We start from the raw sequence: 22443 nt of genomic DNA on the forward strand, positions 1-22443 counted from the left end.
ACACTATTTATCAATTTAATAATTACTTTAATAAAAAGTATAATATAAATTAAGATGGAACAACCTATTTTCTAAGAATTCTGAATTTCATTTTAATGGTGACGTGTGACTACAAAACAATATTGTAATGTTTCTCAATTAATATATAAGAGATGTTAAACCATTAATCAATAATTTTTAACATAATATTTTTAACAGTTTTAGTAATTTATTGTCATTTTAAAAGTTCAAAATATAACATATACAAAAAATCTAAATTTTAATTTTATATATAATTTGATTGTTTAATTTTTTTAATAATATAAAATTAAACAAAAAATGACGGAGGAGATATAGATTGTTATCAAATCTTTATTATTAAAATAATTAATTATCATTTATATATTAGTCATATTTAGTAATTTCGTAGCTTTTATTTAAGGAAAGAACATAAAATATTAATTGTACACTTTAATTAATTTTATGATTAGTTTAATGAAAATTATAATATATACTTAATTGGACCAACATATTTTTTAAAGATTATGAATTTCATTCTGGTGATAACACGTGACTACACTTAAACATTGTAATGTTTCTCAATTAATATAAAAGAGATTGATAATATGGAATATTGAGCAGCCTTAATAAAGCTGTGAAGCAATGGCATAGAATTTTGGTTTTCAAGCTATACATACGCATATACTGTTATACACTTGATAGAATCAGCCCTTGGGTCAGATTTTTAGCTGGTTGGTTAAGATTTCACGACTGCCGTATTCAACCAGCAAAAGAGCTCTGGCCAAACAAAGGTGAAACACTTTTGAACAAAAGTTGTAGATTGCAATGTTGGAACTTTGAGACAGTTCATTGCTTAGACGTATTTTTTTGCTTTTTGTTATTGAAAATGGTTGTACCTATAGGAAGCTAAAAGAAATCCAGATTCCAACGAAATGATACATATAACTACACTAAGTGGAGGTGACATATACATCTAGTTCTATGCTTTTGTAAGATGGTTGTTTGATTCATCTGATATTTTTTTTGGCTCCTGCAATCAGCGGACAGAAGAAGAGATGGAAATCCATTGGAAAATGTTGCATTGTTTGCAAAGTAAAATATATGGGCATTATCAAATGTTCTTACTGAGTTTAATGCTTTTATAGTAACTAGAGATTTTTTCCGCGCGTCGCGCGGATTATGTCTTTTAATTTGTTATTTGTTTTTAGTATATTATATGTTTTTTTTCATAATTTATCTTTATATGTTTATAGTTTTCTTTTTTTTTTCTTGTTGTAGATGGAGGATTGTATTATTTTGGAGGTTTTGTGTATGTGACACCATTAAAATTTTAAAATAATTTTATATATTATGATTAACACATCAAAGAATATAGAAATATTTAGGCTTTGTGAAAGATTACAGAAGATTGACTATGAATTTATTGAAAATGTATAAACAAAGATAAATGTATAAAGATAAGATGTAATTATGTGCAAAATTAGATTGACTATGAATTTACAAACAAAGATAAGATGTAATTATGTGCAAAATTAAGGTTACTTGTTTCTCAAATGATAATAACATGACTTCAAGCGTTTACATGCTGAGAACAATGGAAAAACAAAACAGAGATATTTTTCTTAGGAGATCTTCATACACGAACTAACACATAACAACGAAAGTAAAACTGCATATTGGACAACAGATTTCTCTAAAAAGAGGAAACAAAGAAAATCAAAAGCAACCAAATGGGTTCTTCCATCTTCAATCTTCAGAAAAATCACACTTTTTTTTATGTTTTCACTTCTTGTCAGACTCAGAACATGTGGACAACACTATCGTGAATCCTCAACTTTTAGGTATCTGCAACACATTCACATTTCAGCTCTGTTCCATGCATCTCTCTGAAGGACTCGTGGATGGCCCTAGCATTCTAAGGTGATAAACCCAAATCCACGTGAACAACAGTATCTATTTCGAGCAAGATCTATACACAACACACCACAAAAGCTGATTTCTCAAACTGAGTAGAAGGGCAGTAGTAAAATGACACGAATGCAAACTGAAAGTTCATACCAATTTATTCTAAGGTTTACTGTATAGCACTAACCCTGCCTTTTGTCAAGTAAATTTTCACTCAACTTCTACTTCAGAGCAAACACATTAGGTAGGGATCCCAGAAACTTAAGCAGCTTCTAAGCAACTAAGCAAGTGTTCATACCAAAGCAGATGTAGAAGACAACACTTGAACTTTTGCTCAGTCCTAAATGTCAACGGACCTGGTAAATTTTGCAGAGTCAACGGACCTAACATATTACTGTCACAACCAGAAAGTAAGCAATTTTGGAGACATGAGACTAATTTGCAGAATTGGATTGATGAGATAAGAGAATATACCATGGGATTAGCAATGGCCACAACCAAATCTTCAGGGTTGTCTCGCATATTAATTTAATTCTCTCTGTTGGTCTCGCTTCTTCCTCCAGTCAACCATGTTAGTTTTTCAGATGTAAAAGGAAATGTTGTTGTCACATATCATTCTGCTCTAGCTCATGCTGCTAATCAACTTCGAGTATTTGTAACTCAAAGAACGGAAGCCGGAAAATCCAACTACAACACCAAATCCCACTGGTGTTCCAATTTCTGGAGGATATCTAGCTCGAGCCAAACTTGGGGATAAACGCTGTTAAAAATCAGTCAATGGACCATATTAGAGACTTTCTAAATGAACCAAATTTAAACTTTGAAACATCCGTTAGCCAAGAGTTATGACCAGGAAAAATTCTTTTGTCTAATAAGAAGCTACGAAGATTGGAAAGGGTACAAATAACACTATATACACAAGGATGTACATACATGTTGCAGTGAGTGCACAGTTGATGCAACATCTTTCCTGCCGTTCACAACTTCAATTTTCTCCTCCTGAGGAGAGATACGACATCATATGCGGCTAAAAGTCTTCCAGCACCATCACTGGAACCCTACAAATTACAATTAAATTGCCACACAAGTGATGGGCTGACCTTTTCAATAAGAAAGTAAACCTTTACAGTCATCAGTGGCTTTGTTATTATCAGAGATCTTCACAAGGAATCCCTAAAATTCACCACAACCAAAGAAAAAGATCTAGAAAGCTATGTAATCAGGTTAAAAGAAATAAAGAGGGAATATACACCATTGAACGCTTACTCCCAATAATGAACCTTCGACAGGCGCACCGATAGCTTTTCCTATTTATCCAGTGATATGGTTTTGAGATCTTAGACTTATTAGTCTACTACAGAAGATGATATCACTGGACCAAAACAGGAAAAAGAAAAAAACATCTTATTTAGTAACTGATTACCAATATCCTACGACAATATTTTTACAAACTGTAAGATCCTTAGTCTACCAAAATCAAATTACATTATCAAGAGAAAAAAAAAACTACACTGCAAAATTATCTTATCTGCAAAATAAATGCTTGTAACGTGAGACCATAGGCTATGAAATAAACAGAGTACTATCAAGCATCACCAAGAAGAGAGGCCGGAACTAGAGCCAACGTGACCAGAATCGCTGGAGTTTCTAGGAGGGACGAGGGCAAAGCAGAGATTACCTCCTCCGGATCTGAAAGACCAGACATGATAGACGTTGCCGACCTTAAACGTGTTGGTGGACACAACTTGGTTCCAACCATCAACAAAGACGTAGTTCCAGTTTCCACCCATCTTCCACTTCCTTAGATCAACCACATGCTTCTTTAACAGAGGATCCACCAGAACAACACTTAGTCCTTCCGTACGATTCTTGAGTACCGACTGTTCGTATATGACTCTGCTCTCCTCCTCCGATAGAAAATCTGAATTAACCACTTGGTTTGAAGGCAATGAGAGACGTGACTGGACTTTGTCGATATCACTCTTGTACAGCTTCTTTGCTAAGACCAGCTTTGGATCGTATCCGTTGATCTCTTCGAGCCACTCCGGGATCGAGGCGATTCTGCGTTTCTTGAGGTTTCTCTCTTCTTCTTCTTCTTCTTCTTCTTCTTGGCAGAAGTTAATAGGACGACGTTTCTTGCACTCGTTGAAGACGGAAGAAAGAGGAGTCAAATTAGGGTTTTGGATTAGTTCTCGCTCTTGTGTGGATATTGAACACGAACCCACCTCAAAACGACCAAAGATTTCGCGTTTCTTGAGACTCATCTCTTCTTTGTTACCCTCCGCGCAAGCAACTGAACTCTGTTTATCGATCACACACGTTGTCGTACATTGTGTTGACATCGAAGATGATCGACGAAAGAGACAGCTTCTCTTCTTTCTTGGGAAATTGACAAAGATTCTGGCTTTTTCTTCTTCGCCAATCTGGGCCTCTGCTTTTTGGTACTCCGACATGGCGGCGGCGACATCCGCCAACAAATGCAACTTCCACCATTCACTCGGCGGTGATGAAACCCTAGGACTAACAGGGTTGTTCATCTTCGTCGATGGTTCTTTGTTGATTGGGAGCGTAAGTAGATTCGTATCAAGAGAGGAACGAAGTTGCGTTGTGCGCAAGAAAATCGAACAAGAAAGATGAATGGAGAGCTTTTGAACGAGAGCGAAAGAGAATGAAGGATGGTGTGAAGTAATAAAGTAAAAGAAGGATGTGGATTTTTATTGTATTTATAGATATATGACATCATCATCAGGTCTCTCCAAATTTTTTAAGTGACCGTTGTCGAATTTTTTTTTGTCAACCGTTGTCGTTTTAGATTTTCCTTTTCTCAAGATTTTTTTTTGCTAAGTACGTTACTATCATTAGAAATGATTTTTTGCTGAAGATTTTAGTATTAGTAATAAAATTACATTTTGAAATTGTTAGGAAAAAAATTAAATACTTTCGATTTAAAATAAAAAAATAGTACAGATTTATCAATTATTAGTTCTCTAAATATGATCGGAAACGACCTGATTAAAAATAATTCGGTTTATAATGTTTCCTCTTTTTAGAAAAAGAATGAAAAATCATGTTTGATTTTCTTAAAACCAACATTTATTTCTCTTCTGTCACGTATTTGATTCGTAATCATGTAGTGTCAGGATTGGAGAGATTAGAATCTCATGGGTTATTGAGGTAACAAGGTGAAAAACATTATAAGTATAAGTATTTATGTATGAATTAGGATTAGATCCGCTCAATGGGTGAATGAACAAATGAAAAAATATTATAAAGCTATCTTAAATTTTAGTAAACATTTAAAATTATTTAGTTTATTTTCAATTTAAAATATTAATTTTCACTTATTTGTTTTTGTTAAAAATCATATAGCTTGTTTAATCAATAATTGTTTTTGATTAAGTAACTATTTCATATTTTCAATTTTTATTTTTTTATTATAATAATAAGTAGCTTATTCTAAAAATTTATGGAGGATTTCTATCTTGTACATTTGTTTTTCAGTCCACTATTAACATTCTTTTCTTTTATACATTCTCTTAATGCAAAAAGATGAATCTGCACTATAATTTTTAATTAATTTGATAGCCTAACACGTTACTATTTAATATATACAACATTCTTTTCTTTTATACATTTTCTTAATGAAAAAAATAAATTCAACATTCTTTTCTTTTATACATTTTCTTAATCATTTTTTATATGCAATTATGCATGCAAATGCAGTATATACACCCAATATGCAATCTAAATGACTAAAATAAGATAAAATTAGATGTTAAAAGTAATAAAACACTATATATCACATAAATCCATATGAGTGTTTGTTTTCGATTAGTAGTATATAACATTTATGATATAGTGATATTTTTAATTTCTTATTATCAAAATAATATGTTATATAAAATACTCATAAGTTATTATTTTAGTTATATTAACTATTTTATGTGTTTATTTATATACTAAAAACAATTAGTATGTTTATTTATATTAACAAATCTATTTTTTCAAAATAAAATATTTTATGTCAAATAAAATTCACTCATGTTTTAATAAAATAGATTTATTAAATATACACATATGGGCTTGGACTATTGGAAAATGACTATTTTGATTTACCAACTTTTTTCATAAAAATGGCCCAATTTAATAACATCAATTAGGTTTGCTAAATAAAGTTTTTAAAAATCTGCCTTTTTGTACATTCTATTTTTGAATGTTTTTTTAACTTGGTTTCATTGTTTTTTGGTTTGTCTAAATAATGTATTTGTTTTAAATTCCCAATAAAATTTTGATCTTTATATTCAACTTTTAAAAAAAAATATTTATAATATAATTTAATAAACCCTCAGGTATACTTAAACCTCTAATACTTTACTATTTAATTTACCAAATAAACTAAATAAAACCACAATAAAAGAAAAAATCAATCTCGTAGTTTATAAATGAAGACTAATCACACTAAACAAGATACACCAATGTCAAACCTAAAAAACATATGAATCTATAACATAATGAGTATAAACAACTAAATTTATCAAATTTTCCAAAATTAAAACAAATGATTATGAAGAACAAACGTTCACACGGACGCATGGATCAAAAATTAGTAAAAATATCAAATTTTTCATTTTCTTTGATCATTTAACAATGAAGGAGAATAAGTATCTGACAACGGTAGAAAAAATGTTGTTGTTGGTACATGAGATAGAGGTACTGAGAAAATAGTAAAACTATATAAAAAACTACTGCAGGAGATGGAAGAAAAAAAGAGTTAGTGGAATGAGGTGAGGAGGTAACATATGGTGATGGTGGTGGAAGAGAAGACGATAGCGGATATGAATTAATCGATAATGATGATGATGCATCAATTATAGAGACATGAAATTTAATACATTGTGTGTTGTGTTTTAATTCTATAAGAATAAAGTTGAAATACAAAAATTAAATGTTCATCTTTTAAAATTGTGTTTATTAAGGAAGAATCCACACTGAACCTCTCTCTAAATCTTAGAGCATCCTCATTGAAAGATTTAAAATGGGGTTCACATAAATCCCATAAAGAAAAAATATATTAAAGCAAAAATCATGAAAATGTATCGTCCAAGTTCACCGTGATGAACCTGTCTCTTCATTGTTCTGCGGACTCCACGACACGTGGCGACCCGCCATAGGTTCATTTATTAATTTTTTTTTAAAACAAACCAAAAAAAAAAAATTAAAATAATAAAAATGCATTGGAAATCGAGATGGTGGGGGTTTGTTAATGGGGATGCTCTTATGTCTTCTCATTAGAATCTATTCTTTCTATTTCTGGCTTGCTGACTCCGGTTTGTTCCATAAAATCGAAGCTAGTCTTTGCTCCTCCTTTTGTTTTCTGTTGTGCTTTCTCCGATTAGATCTACTAGGTTATTATTCTTCCTCTCAACCGGTTGTTTTCAGATCTCCGATCTAATCTTTTTCCAGAGGGAATGAGAGTTTTCGGTTGATCTCTTCTGTCAATCTTTCTAGAAATAGTGGTTTATATTCTCGTTCTTTTCAGATCTGGTTCTATTTTAGAATCTTGGGTGTGGTTTGATTGATTTGCATGTTGATTTTGTAAATCAACATATGCTTTCTCCGATTAGATCTACTAGGTTATTCTTCTTCCTCTCAACCGGTTGTTTTCAGATCTCCGATCTGATCTTTTCCAGAGGGAATGAGAGTTTTCGGTTGATCTCTTCTGTCAATCTTTCTAGTAATAGTGGTTTATATTCTCGTTCTTTTCAGATCTGGTTCTATTTTAGAATCTTGTGTGTGGTTTGATTGATTTGCATGTTGATGTTGAGATTTCTTTGTCTCATACTTTGATCTTCAACTTTCTATGCCTCTCAAGCAAAGATTGTTCCCGGTTACGAGTTGTTTTGCTCCTTGTCAATTATTTTAAAATTTTGATCTAAAATTTTGATCTACATGATCCGCAAAAAAAATCACATACCTGCACCTGTCCTGTTCAGATTTGCGGGTAACCACGTGACCCATATTTAATATATATCTATTATTATTATTATTATTATTTTTTTGATTAACCAGGAGGTGATCCAAAGGCTTTCTAGGCCCAAGACTAATCCCCCTGAAGCCGACGGCAACCCACGTATTCTTGCGATTTAACGCTAGCGCCGATGGCCCACGTATATCTAATATTTTTAAAAATAATTATTTAATTTAATTTTTCAAGAAAGTATAAAATATATTTATAATTAAAACTTGAAATATATCTATTATATTAAAAGAGAAGTCACAACTTCACTTCATGTGTGTTTTTTTTTAAATGGACCTTCCTTATCATATTTCATTTATTTCTAATTAACATTATGGTATAATTAAAATATCACATCTTAAATAATTGACATATATAACAACTTCACCTATAAAATTGTCTTATTTTCTAATTATAAAAATTTGTTGCCAAAAAAATCTAACAAAATCTTATCAAAAATTTTAAACATTTTTTATAATTAAGCATTGATTAATTTCTTGATCAATAGTCTAATATTATTATAAGTTAATGTTAGTTAAGATTTTATTATAAAATAAAAATTGTATACTATTCTCTTAAAATTTCTAAGTATAGTCTATCTTATCTATTAAAATAAAAGTAATCAATTCTCTCATGTTTTATTTATAATTTGGATAATCCTTTAAATTTTTATATTTTAGTAAAACTAATAATATATATATATAGAATCTTTGAACTACGTTAATCACAATATATCAAAAAACTAAATAACACAAGTTAACATTAGAAAACTATATAATAAATGTATATACATTAACATGTATTTCATTAAAGTTAATAATACAAAATCTTTTAATCATGATATATTTTTATTTTAAAAATATATATATTAACAAATCTATTGAAAAATATTTTAATAATTCATATTAAATGAAACTATTATATTAAACTAAATATGATAACATTATATTAAACTAATAAATTTGTACAAATAATTTCATAAATTATGCTAAAAATATAATACGGTGACATAACGACTTCGAAAACTATACAATACATATACATGTATAAAATTGACATATCTTACACTTTTTGTACATATAATAATATATTATCTGAAATGAATAAACGTAAAAAATATTGTTAATAGAAAATTTGGTTTTAAAAGTCGGCGGGTCAAAGCTGAACATAAATATAATAAAATATGATATTTAATATGTAATTTAATGCATATTTTTTCTAATATATATATATAACCGTAAACAAACACCCACGCAACCATTTTGTAACTAAAACTAAACCCATGTACAATTTTGTATTAATTTTTTAATATTAATTTAATATAATATTTTCAATTAACTTTTTGGTCCTTAACTAATAATATTTCTAAATTTAGAATTGTGTATCACATGATTTAAAATATGCTATCATTGAAAGTTTTTTTTTTTGATTAAATTTTATATTGATTAATCAAAGAATTGATGGTCATTTACAAAGGGAATTAAGTGAATCTAAAACGAAAAAGACTCTAGGCTAGTGGTATTGCAACCCAAAAAGAAAAACCCCCATCATCTTGTGTAAACTTCAAACCATCTTCTAAGCAAACCTGCTAGCTTGTGATTCCCAACATACTTTAGAGACGAGATCCTATTGCGAATGGCTTTGTCAATCTGCCCAATCAGAGTATGCGTAGATCGACAGGGTCTTTGGTGCCGACGTGAATTACGTTCCCTCCAAATGAGATACACTGAAGAGTGGAAGATCATTTTCAGAAGAACAGTATCCAACTTAGGTCGATTCGGTCTCAGGAGAGAGGCAACCGTAATCGTCCAGTCAGGATTAGCAGAAGCTCCCAAAAGATTTGCTGTGAGAGTAGTCCAGATAGTGTAAGTGACAGGGCAAGCAAAAAATAAATGGTCTCTACTTTCATCCCTTTCTCCACAGAAAACACAGCCTTGCGTAAGTCCCCAGCTCCGCATACGTACTCCCGTATATAGTCTATCATTGAAAGTTTAAAACAAGTAAATTAAATTATTGCATGTAAACTATACAACTTTTGTGTGTTTAAAATGTTATATTAAACAAATAATAATATGATAAATATTACAATTAGTTGTGTAAAACAAATAGTTAAGTGTGTAAAATAAATAATTATATGTGTAAAAAATAAAATAAATATCCGCACAGTTGTGCGGATCGAGATCTAGTCAATACTATTAAAAAAGAAGAAGTTTTAGAAAATCTAACTATTAAAGGTTACTCCACCCTTTCCTTTTATTTTTATTTTTTGGACTTCCCCTTTATATTATAACTCATTTTAGTTCTAATTTCACGCCTCTAATGTTACCGACTTTCACTCTAACTATAAATCGGTTACACTAGCCACCAGCTATCGATCTAGCAATAACGTATCTATAATATTAAACTATATAAACGTGATTATATAATTATACTAAGCTACCAACTATAAACTTACACACTAACAGCCCCATTTTATAAAGATAATTTATAGATTTTTTTTTATATTTTAAATAGTTTTAAAACAATTAAACCTTACAAATTTATACTTTTCAATTAACCAAAAATCAGCCAAATAAATCTTAAGTCTCACCAACTCAACAAGTATAGTTCTTATAAAATGCACACAAAAAAATAAAACGAGAGAGTGGACATTCGAGTCTTTGGATCAGGTACAGATCATTTCCTTTTAAGTCTGGGTTTTTCAGATCCTAAACGTTTGAACATAACTAGGTATTTGAAAATTTTTGGTCAGGTCGGTTTTTTCGGGTTTAAATCAGGTTGGATCCATAATTCAAGTACCTATAATTTTTGGGTAAGTAATGAATCTAGATGGAATCAAACTCAAAAATCCAAACAAATACAAAAACATGAAAATACCCGAAATCCAAACAAATACCAAAAAAATTCAAATAAATATCCCAAAAACTCAAAATTTTACCTGGAATATAATCCGAAGAACCAAAAAGATACCCAACTTTTTTCTGAGTACCCAAAATATTTGTTTTAGAAACATTTTGAGTTTCACCCTAACTATAATCAAAAACACGAACCATAACTTAAAAAAGTATATGAAATACCTAATATATCTAATATACACAAAATCAAGTACTTTGGATATTTGTATGAGTTCCGGGTAGGATTTAGACTTGATAACAGACCTACAGGTCCAAAAAAATCTAATATGTAGGTTGCTTTAGACGTAGACCCAAATTGCACCTATATTTTTGGGTTTATTTCGATTTGGTTTTCCGGATCCGGTAAATTATCTAGGCGTAAGAAGAGTTACATAAAAGTATATATAAAAAAAATTAAATAAACTAATTCATAAATTATATAATTTTAAACAATTTTTCTTTTTAATATAATATGAATTTGTAAGATAATATTATACAATAATTTTAAAATACTAATTCACAAACTTTACTTACGATCCACAGAAAAGCCAAACTTTACTTACGATCCACAGAAAAATCTGCGCTTTTTCGGATCAAAATCTAGTTTTTAGTTATTTTTAAAAAATGAGATTTTCAGAAAATATATGCTCTTTTACGAAAATAAACTTTAAATTTTTTTAAAAAATATCTTGTATAGGTTGGCGAGTACTGCTAATCAAATTTCCCCGGTCCACACCCACCCCACATAAAACATAAAACGAGTAAACTCTTTTTGAGATTTGTATTTGTCACATTCTTTTTATCAGAGTAAAACAATCAATTTAAGTTAACAAGCAAATCATATACTACTATTTTGCGTGTATTGATTTGTGGAGATATTATCGGTTTCGAAATAAGAACGAGATATTAATGTGAACATTGAGAAACTAAAAGGGGCGATAGTAGGGATAACAAAAAACTCAGGCCCTCACCCCTCACCCCTCACCCCTCACCCTCTCTCTAGTTTATTATACTCTTGGAGTTAAAATACTTTATCTCTGTGGTGTTCGAATCTGTCGCTTACTAAAAATAAAACAGTCAAATACATTAAAAAAAAAATATCCGTTTTCCAGATTTCATTTTTCTCTTCTCTTCTCTTCTACCACCGCCTCATTGCTATCTTCTTCTACCTCCCTCCTCCGTTGGATCTTTGTTCGTCAAATGATTGGCTTCTCGCCGATTCGATTCTCGCGCCTCCTCCTCCTCCTTCTTCTTAATCATCTCTAAGGTACAACAGAAACTCCCCCCTCGTTTTGATGTCAAACTAATTATATCGAAGGTTTTTGGAATCAATAGAAGAAGCCAATCTTCAATTTTGTTTCTGGATTCAGCCTTACATGATTGTGGAAGGAATCAAAAAGCTTATTTTATTTATCCATAGTTAAAATTGAATATTGGCTTTCTAGTAGTAGTAGCTCAGATTTGGTGTGTTTTTTTTCTTGAACAGAGTTAGTTAATAGAGTGAAAGATGGATGAAAGCTCAGTCGGTGATGTGAGCAGCAGCATCAACGAAGCCGAAGCTGCTCATATCCAATTCAAAAATGGTCAGCAATCTCTTAAACCGGACGAAATCCAGGAAACCAAACAAGTTCAGGCTGAGGTTCAGCCCAGTTCTCCTGACAGCTCCTTTGGAGTGATAGCTGATTTTTTAGACGGTAAGAATGTGAACGAGACAGAGAATGAACCGTGTTCTAGCCGCCAGAACGCTAATGATGACGACGACGTGGTTGAGGAGTTGACTGTTAAAACCTGCGAAGGATCGAGCGTGGCTATTGTTGGTAGTTCGAGTAGTAGAGGAGCTAGGTTAGAGATCAATCGAAGTCAGCTTCTGCATCGTGAAGGTGAGAAAGGAATAACAAGTATCTTGAGAAATGCAGGCAAGTCTTCCACTGGAGAACAAGTTAGTGTTGAACCGGTTGAGGCATTGGCCCATGGAGGAGGCATCAAGACTAAGATGTTGTCCCAGTCTGGTTTCTCTCAGTTTTTTGTTAAGAAAACTTTGAAGGGAAAGGGAGTCACTTTCAGAGGACCGCCACTTAATAGATCTAAACCTACTAATCTGGATCAACAATCTGTAGCTAGCCCTTTGGTAACGTCGAAGAATACTCCAGCAAAGGTTTCGGGCAGCACTCCTTTGGCGGTGGAGGCTTTTGGTGTTTTCTCTTTGAAAGGCGGTAGTCCATCTTCTTGTACTAACCCTTCAGACAGTGGTTGTGGAGGTGAAGGTTTAAGTCTGAGAGATTGGTTAAAGGCAGAGCGTCAGGAAGTTAATAAAGCTGAAGGTTTGCGTATCTTTAGGCTGATCGTGGAGCATGTGGATGATTCTCATTCCCAAGGAGTTGTTTTATGTGACCTATGTCCATCTTTGTTTAAAATTCTCAAGGAAAACGAGGTCAAGTATGTTGGTTCAGGTTTTCAGCGGGAATCTTCTGGCAAAACTTTAAGTCAACTCGAGAAACCTCTGGTTAGAAGGAGGTTAGGGGATACAGGATTTGCTTCTAGTCCCGGCTTCCCTGCAAAGAAGCAGAAGGCAAGTGGACCCAGCTCTAGACAGTGGCCTATGTTTCAACGAGCCGGGAACGTCAACATCCAAACTGAAAATGATTTTGGCGCAACACAGGAGCTTCGTCTACGGTCGAGTCAACCTCAGTGTAGTCCATCTGCCCGTTCTTTTACGTCAATGAGTGAGCAGTTGGAGGTGAAATGGTATGCAAGTCCTGAGGAGCTCAGGGACGAGACTTGTTCAGTCTCTTCAAACATCTATAGTTTGGGTATCCTTCTTTTCGAGGTATGGGGAAGTTTTTCTTAATTTCAGTTGAGGGATGATAATTTTTGTTATAGCTTTTTGCCTGCAATTGTAAATATTTTTCCTTCATGGATTGAAATGTGAAACCGCACTGCCCCTTGCTTTGAAATACTGGTATAAGTTTTTCATGGGATAATGCTTTCTATAAGTGGGGCCGTAGCATGAGTGGGTCATGTTGGGTATCTCTCAAATCTTATTCTATTTGCCAAAAGTAAAGTTTCCTGTATGCGTGTTACGGCTCCATTTTGACTTTGATTCATTTTACATGTTAACGACATTGTGGCCTGTATAACAAGTGCAGAACTATGTATTATCGCTGTTTTAGATAGTGTTGCATGTTTTTCATGTTCCTTTATCAGTGCAGTTTCTAGTCGGCATTATAGTTGACTTCTAAGCTCTTAGGTTAATGCTTTCATTTGACTGTTCCTTGGTCAAACGGATGGTTCTAGTTGAAATTCTAATATGGTTTTTTTTCGTCAGCTGCTCAGTCAATTTCAAAGTGAAAGAGCTCGTGAGGCTGCAATGTCTGATATCCGTCACCGGATTCTTCCTCCCAAGTTTCTGTCAGAGAATCCAAAGGAAGCTGGGTTCTGTCTCTGGTTACTTCATCCAGAGCCTTCATGCCGACCATCAACCAGGCAATGCAAATTCTTTCGCTGCATTAATTTTCAAGTAATAGAAAAACATGTTATTGAACTTTAGTATGTTTGACTCTGTAGAAGGTTAAGGTCATATTACCAACTGGGGTTACTGGAATATAGTCTTGTTATGAAATGTAAATGTGAAGTTGTTCGCCTGTCTATAAACACAGGAAGATTGTCTCGTTAACAGTTTCATATAGGATTATTTTGGTTATACTCAGAATAATATAGTCTTTCTTGTATACGAGCTCCCCTTGTGTCTTGATAAGCTCATTCCTGTTATTTTGAATTGATTCTATATCATGAGTTGGATTAGTTTCTAAACTTTTGTAACTTCGATGTTGCTCTGTATCAGGGATATCTTGCAGTCTGAAGTGGTTAATGGAATTCCAGATTTATATGCTGAAGGCTTGTCGTTAGCTATTGAACAAGAGGACACGGAGTCTGAACTGTTACAGCATTTCCTCGTTTTGTCGCAAGAGCAAAGGCAGAAGCATGCTGGAAATTTGATGGAAGAAATTGTGTCCTTGGAAGCAGATATTGAAGAAATTGTGAAGAGACGTTGTGCCATAAGTCCTGTGTCTGTGGGAGAAGCTTCTAGCTCATCGCTTGCTTCAAGTGTACCAGAAAAGAGACTGGTCACCAACATTAAACAACTTGAAAGCGCTTATTTCGGAGCAAGGATAGATGTACATCTCCCTGAAGCACGTTATAGGTTACGCCCGGATAGGGATCTGCTAAGAAATCGTGATGAGAGTGTTATATCAGAACATGAAAATAGTGAGACGTGGAGCTCAGATGATCGTGTTGGAGCGTTCTTTGATGGACTGTGCAAATATGCTCGATATAGCAAGTTTGAAACTCGAGGTGTTCTGAGGACCGGGGAGTTGAACAACACTTCAAATGTGATTTGTTCTCTGGGGTTTGATCGGGACGAAGATTATTTTGCTACGGCTGGTGTTTCAAAGAAAATCAAGATATTTGAGTTCAGTTCCCTATTCAACGAATCTGTGGACATCCATTATCCAGCCGTGGAAATGTCAAATAGATCAAAGCTTAGCGGCGTTTGCTGGAACAACTATATCAGGAACTACTTAGCATCCTCTGATTATGATGGTATCATCAAGGTAATCTGAATCGTTAAATTGTTATTTTGGATTTATTATCACTTGATTTTCCTTTCGTCTCATGAATTAAAGTGTATTATGATGGATCCAGTTATGGGATGTGACAACAGGACAGGCCATTTCACATTTCATAGAGCACGAGAAGCGGGCCTGGTCTGTTGATTTCTCTGAAGCGTGTCCGACAAAATTAGCCAGTGGAAGCGATGATTGTTCTGTGAAGCTGTGGAACATCAACGAGGCATGCTCTTCTTTACCTCTACATGCATAGGCACACCATACTGCATATTTATAAATGAACAAACAGCACTTGGGGTTACTCTGTTAATGTTGTAACATCCATCTGTTCAGCTTTGTAGCTAATACGCAATCTTCTTGCTTGAATGTGCAGAGGAATTGCTTAGGAACGATCAGGAACATTGCAAACGTCTGTTGTGTGCAATTTTCTCCACAGTCGTCTCATCTGCTAGCCTTTGGATCATCAGATTTCAGAACATACTGCTACGATACACGGAACTTAAGAACTCCTTGGTGCATACTGTCAGGACACAACAAAGCAGTTAGCTACGCCAAATTCTTGGATAGTGAAACCCTTGTCACAGCGTCAACTGATAACACGTTAAAGCTTTGGGATCTTAAGAAAACTACTCACGGTGGCCTCTCCACAAATGCTTGCAGCTTAACTTTTGGTGGCCATACGAACGAGAAGGTAGCGAGTGCTGATACTTTGTTAATCCTTATAACGTTCCTTTTTGTTCTTTGTGGTTGATTTGTCATCTTCCTGTCTGTTTTCAGAACTTTGTTGGGTTGTCTACTGCCGATGGATATATAGCTTGTGGCTCAGAGACAAATGAGGTATGACCAAAAAACATTAAGATCTCTACAGAACTTTCTGTTCCAAATCTCCCTTTCTATATGATAGCTTGATTCATCAACTTAATCATTTGCTCCAGCTTTTTTACTTGCTCTGTTTAAATTACGGAATGGAGAAACTAATCTGTTGCTAGTGACATTAGTAAAATGAATTTCATATTTTATCTGTTTAGTGATCTCTCTGACTAAAACAAATGGTGGTACTTGTTTTTTTTCATTGCTAAGGTTTATGCATATCACCGCTCTCTTCCAATGCCCATTACCGCATACAAGTTTGGTTCGATTGATCCTATAACAGGGAAGGAGATTGAGGAAGACAACAACCTATTTGTTTCAAGCGTTTGCTGGAGAAAAAGATCAAATATGGTTGTTTCAGCTAGCTCAAATGGGTCTATCAAAGTTCTACAGCTGGTTTGAAATCATCACATCCAGAAGAAGCCTATGTATATCTTCTTTTCACTTGGAGATCCCCCTTGGTTTTAGGGTAAAAACAAAGAACCATCAACACAAGACACAGACGAAACAATCATACTACCGAGGTTGTGGAGAAGGTTGAGATGATGAACAAAGCTTTCAACACAGAAGAGATATGCTCAGTAACTCAGTCTTATGTACAGTGTTGGTTAGTAGCTGCGGTTTGGGTAGTAATACAGGTAAGGAGGATACGTAGTAAGAGGTAAGACCTTTTTCTTGGTGGTGTTCTAAGTTTTTATTTATTTATTTATTTGCCCCTCCTATAGTTATGATACCAGATCTCACGTTTGTTATGTAAAGTTGCCTTCCTTTAGAGTACTAGACCACCATACTCTTTTGTTTTTGATGTGTATATACATAGATGATATGAGCTTTTATCCTAAAGATGAATCTCATCCACCACTAAACTAAAAGATCTGCTGTCAAAAAAAAAAAAAACTAAAAGATCTTCAAAATTATTATTTTTGATTCTGAAAACCCCTTTTTTTTCGTAATCGTCTTTTCTTCTGGTTTTTGCTCAGTTTCATTACACCTCGTGTTACTGACAAAAGTACAAGACTCAGTAAGGGTAAGTAAATACATACAAATTTTGTTTCTGTTTTAAGGTCTGTTGCTCACTTAAAAGCTGCTCCATCTTCTTGGTTATGATCTTCTCTTTGGTATCGATAAATTATTTACTCTCTGCAACACAGATAAAAACAACACAAAATGAATCTTTTTTTTTTTTGGACAACTGATTATATTAAAAACTAAAAGCCCAATGGACTATGACGGTTACAACTGGAGAGAAACTCGACGAGAAACTGGAAAACGAGAATACATAAAACATGACAATGGATAAAGATGGCTAAGGAGAGAAGAAACCCATAGAAAAACTTCACTTGTAATCCTTGAACCTGCATTCGAAGGAACGAGCTAAAGTCGAGATCGACGTTGAATAACCCAATCAATGGGTTTTGAGAACAGTTGAAAACTGTTTCTGGAGAGACATGGTTCTGCCAACATTGCAATGATGTGCGAAGAGGTTGCCGGAGTAGGACTACACACAGAGTCGTCGACGGTACAACCTCTGAGAGATAGTTGTTGACAGAATCCACAGATGCTGAGTTTCCACAAAATGAATCAAAAATGGAAAATCCAGACTTTCTATTATAAAATTAGAGTGCCATGGTTCATAAATAGCTACGGTCAGATAGGAGATTTTTTCTCTCTCTAACTCCAAATCCTCTAACCTCTCTCTAAAACCTTGTCTCTTCCGTTGGCTCCGGCGTCGGCGTCGGAGGTTCCTTTCTCTCCTTCCTCCTCGTTTGTCTCTTGCTAGTCCTCTTACTTCCAGGCCTCGTCAATATGCTATTCCCTCTGGTGGTTCTGGTCTCTCCGCTCCTCCGTCGGCCTGCTCATGAGGGTCTTCGGGTTGAGGAAGATGTTTGTCTCTCGAGTGAAGGTGAGGCGAATCTCCTGGTCTTCAGAGGTTAGTCGGCTTTTGGAGTTGAGCCTTGCCAGGTTCGTTTTTCATTTTTAGATCTCCGGCGAGTCTGCGATAGGCGGCGCGTGACCTTGGGTAGCAGCTCCTCCACTCCGGATCTGTTCTTCAACATATCATCTTCTATCTCCGGCAGAGTGGGGCGGTGGCGCGTGAATGTTACTTTCGCTTGGCGTCTCGTCGGAAGTGCTTCACGACGCCGTCTCCCAGGTGGTTCCGTGTGGGCTCTCCACAAGGGCGTGTCCAGAGCTTCAGATCCCGTCGCGTGTCGGGTCTTCGGTTATGATTACGGCGTGTGTGCTTCTTGACTCATGGCTCGTGGCGAGTCGTCTATGGCTTCTGCTACAGTTGTGATATGGTGCCTCCACTTTGTTCTGCTCCGGTCGCGGCTCCTCTCACTTTGCTCTCTCTGGCGTGTCGTCGCGAAGGCTGTCACAGAGACTACTTTGTCCTGTCCTGGCGTCAACTTTCTTTGTGATGTGTTGGTTCCTCAATGAGTCGACAATCTTCTGGTTCTCAGGAGCTGACCATGGCGAGTTCCCTTCTCTCTTCTTTGGTCATATAGAGCGAGTGGTTCTCGGTGCTTCATGGGTTAATTGCAACTTCCCGACGCTAGAGTCTCTTTGAGGTCTAGTGGTTGTGATTATTCGGCTCTTCTACAGGCTTGGTCCAGCAGTGTGTGATGGTGCAGCGGTCTATCAACTCCGGTTTGTATTTAGGTTGTTCGGCGGCGGCAATAGCATAGTCCTTGCTCGGTTGGAGGCGGTTTCAAACGTTGCGTGACGTTGCGTACAAGCCCGGCTTTGATGTGATTGCAAGGCTTCGAGGTACGTATCCGGAACCCTCCACTATTGTCGTCTAGAGCTTCATAGCCAGTGAAGGTTATGAATACGGTGGAGTCCATTGGAAGCTAGCTAACACCAGAGACGACATTGGAAGTCCCGGCATCCGAGATCTCTCGGAGAACCTCACCTTCTCGTGGCTCTCGTCTAGGGTGAGAACGGCAACCAAATTCTAAAAGATTTCGAAAGACGGATTAGCGGATTGTGTCGGGTTTAACGGGCGGGCGAAGCTAGTTTGTCATAGTTTGACTTTAGAAATTTTGTTCAAAGCCGGTTTGTAACCGGATCTGAGAATTCCCGTTTTTCGGGTGGAGATTAATATATATCTATATTTAAAAAAAAAAAAAATAGCTACGGTCTACTGAAGGCACTCATGACCATCTTTCGAATTTTGAAATTTCGAATGAACTTACAAAACTTAGGCTGATATTTTTGATATTACCATAGGCGATATGATATGTGAAACCAGTAAACCCTATCCTACAAGGAGAAAATGGTAGACAACCCCAAAAATACCTTATTTAAATATTCTTTTTAAAAAGCTGGGACAAAAAACAATCAGGAACTATAATCAAAACAAATTTTCAAGGATTCACCCCTATGATAAATCTATAGGTTTTATATTCAGTATTTTCAGAAAAGAATAAAAAAATTATCAAGTTACATTACATTTTAATATGAAAAAATAAAAATAAATAAAAACACTAATAGTTACTTTAAAAATTAATTTTTAATATTGATAACACTTTTAGCAAAACACTAGAACACTAAACTCTAAATCTTAAATACTAAATACTGAACATTAACTCTAAACTCTTGGTTAAACCATAAACCCTAAGATTCAAGACTTATCCAAGAGTTTAGGATTTATCCAAAAACTTAGAATTTAGTGTTTAGAATTTATGATTTAGAATTTAGGTTTTAGGGTTTATGTTTAACCCTAAAACTAAATCTTTAAAATACTAAATCTTAAACACTAAATCTTAAGCAACATTAAACACTAAACTTTAAATCTTTGACTAAATACTAAACTTTAAATATTTGATTAAACACTAAACTTTTAACCTTTGAGTAAACACTAAACTCTTGGATAAATTCAGAACCTTAAAATTTATGGTGTACCCAAGAGTTTAGAGTTTAGTTTTTAGGGTTTTGTGTTTTGCTGGCGACATTAACAATATCAAAAAATCTTTGTTTAACAATTACTACTATTTTTTATTATTTTGAAAATATAATATAATTTGACAATTAAAAGATACTGAACATCAAATAACATAATACTATTGGTTGTTGAACCTACAAATTTATCCAAATGAGTGTGAACCTAAGAAAAATTTTAATCAAAAACTGTATCTTGATCCACATGCCTGCGTGGATGTTGGTTTGTTTTTTCTTTTAATATAAATTGTTTAATAATATTTCTAAATATATAAGTTTTTTGTTCATTTTAGGTTCATACACATGAGAACCGAACCTACCAAGACTTAGAAAAACCCGCTTAAACTCCATCCAAAATATATAATATCCGAACAGAGTCTAGTTTCAAAACCCAAAAACTCGATATCTAAAAGAACGGATTTGTACCCGAATGAATATCTAACTAATCTATATTATTATTTGAGAAATAATTTTTCTTATTTGTCATCTTCTCCATAAATTTTGATAATTTTTTTATTTATCATATTTTTAAATATTAAAATTGTATGTAATTAAATATAATTACTATAACTATAATTAATTGATAATCATCTTTTATTCACTATAATTTAATAATATTTTAATATTAGCAACATAATATTTATATACGCTCTACATACTAATATTTACGTAATATTATTCACATATTGTTATTTTTTACTCTGTTTTAGAAATATTAAACCAAACACAAAAAAGTTCTACATATGGTCTTTATCATTTATTTAATTTTACTTTTGATAAGTTATTTGTTTAAGTAATTTACTACATGAGTAAGAATATTTGAATAGGTATAATTATTTATTTAGGAATTGTATTCAGAAATTATAAATGATAAAATACTTTGATTAAATGGTAAACTAACTCCAAAGCAGTATTGGTTGATTAGTTTCTCTGAATCATGGCATGCAAAACAAATTGGAGGGTACTTGCTTTTCTTTTTTTTGTCAGCAACATAGACAAAATCATAGACATAATCATGGGGATTCTGCAAACCAAATTGGTAGCTCTGCATCTATATGGACAACAAACGACAATTGTTTTTCTGCACTGTGTGTAAGACTGTCCGTCCTTGAAATCTGCGTATGTGGTATATGAATGAGCTATGAGTTGTTAAAACTTCTCTTCAAGACCTTTAGGTTTTCTAGGTAACTTGCAAAGGCTGGATACTCTTCTGATTTCAAAACCATCTTCACCAACTGAGAACAATCCGTTGCAAATATAACATTAAACTATCTTAAATTCCTCATATACTCCATTGTCCAAATAAGCGTCTCTATCACCGAGTGAATTGGCGACTGACTCGTTTTTATAATCCTCACTCCCATTAATAGGAAGGCACTTGTTTTATCTACACATTTTCAAACAACTATGTTAGTTAAGTTTTTTCTTCCATCCATGATGAACCTGATTCTATAGATGATGTTTTAATTAATCATAGAGTAAAGAGAATATTCATTAATTCTCATAATTATAATTATCCAAAATATTATATATTGTAATATTCAAGAAAAATGTTCCATTATAATTAAATATTTAAAATTAACAGAAAATAAATTTAAAATTAACAAGAAAAAGATTATCCTTCTAGAATTAATAATCTGCAAAATTTATGTTCGCCTGGATAATTTATAGTCACGTCGTTTGTAATATAGATTCGAAAGATATATGTTTTAGTTTGGGGTTTGATACCGTTACACATACATGTGGACATTGTTATATATTGTATATACATGAATGTTTTAAAATTTATTTTAAGATACAAAAAGTATTTATGCCGCTTTGGAGTAGCTGAAAAATCAAGAAATCATGTTTTCTTTGGATGCTCTTTGGCGATTCAAGTTTGGACTCTCTCGAAGATTCCATCGAATCTTGAGATTTTTTCCTTACATTCGCTTCTTACAAATATGGATCACCTTTTTGGAGGGTTTTCCACACATAGAAGATCATCAATTTGCATGGATTGTATGAACATATGAAAAGTAAGGACAACAAGAATTTTAGCAATTTTGATGTTGATCCTAGAAATACTCTAAAACTGACAAAAACAGAATTTTTATTATGGAATGAGGCTCATGCATTCCTCATACCAAGCGCCTCTACTATAAGGGCAGAAGCTACAACTTGTATGTCTTCCATAACAAGAAGATGA

At 33.8% G+C, this 22443-nt stretch overlaps 2 protein-coding genes across 4 annotated transcripts; one reads left to right on the forward strand and one right to left on the reverse strand.

Moving 5' to 3' along the window:
• Positions 1-1531: 1531 nt before the first annotated feature.
• Positions 1532-4577, reverse strand: LOC108824901 (putative B3 domain-containing protein At2g27410). 3 transcript variants are annotated; one of them, XR_008938366.1, is made up of 5 exons: positions 3584-4577; positions 3172-3277; positions 2839-3078; positions 2380-2665; positions 1532-2299 (listed from the first exon to the last, which is right to left on the reverse strand). XR_008938366.1 is itself a non-coding variant. In XM_018598268.2 (1 exon), the coding sequence occupies exon 1, from the start codon at positions 4440-4442 to the stop codon at positions 3498-3500; it is 945 nt and encodes a 314-aa protein (XP_018453770.2). In that variant the 5' UTR covers positions 4443-4577; the 3' UTR covers positions 3372-3497. The 3 variants fall into 3 exon arrangements, 1 of the variants encoding a protein (XP_018453770.2); XR_008938365.1 differs by having other exon boundaries at positions 2839-3277; XM_018598268.2 differs by lacking the exons at positions 1532-2299; positions 2380-2665; positions 2839-3078; positions 3172-3277 and having other exon boundaries at positions 3372-4577.
• A 7319-nt stretch (positions 4578-11896) lies between these two features.
• On the forward strand, positions 11897-17156 carry LOC108827992 (protein SPA1-RELATED 2). The gene is made up of 8 exons (XM_056993923.1): positions 11897-12082; positions 12304-13642; positions 14141-14298; positions 14657-15428; positions 15520-15666; positions 15817-16134; positions 16221-16280; positions 16524-17156. Exons 2-8 carry the CDS (start codon positions 12323-12325, stop codon positions 16713-16715), a joined length of 2967 nt encoding a protein of 988 aa, XP_056849903.1. The 5' UTR covers positions 11897-12082; positions 12304-12322; the 3' UTR covers positions 16716-17156.
• Positions 17157-22443: the final 5287 nt, after the last annotated feature.

Source organism: Raphanus sativus, chromosome 9 (assembly GCF_000801105.2).
Source record: "Raphanus sativus cultivar WK10039 chromosome 9, ASM80110v3, whole genome shotgun sequence".
Lineage (NCBI taxonomy): Eukaryota > Viridiplantae > Streptophyta > Magnoliopsida > Brassicales > Brassicaceae > Raphanus > Raphanus sativus.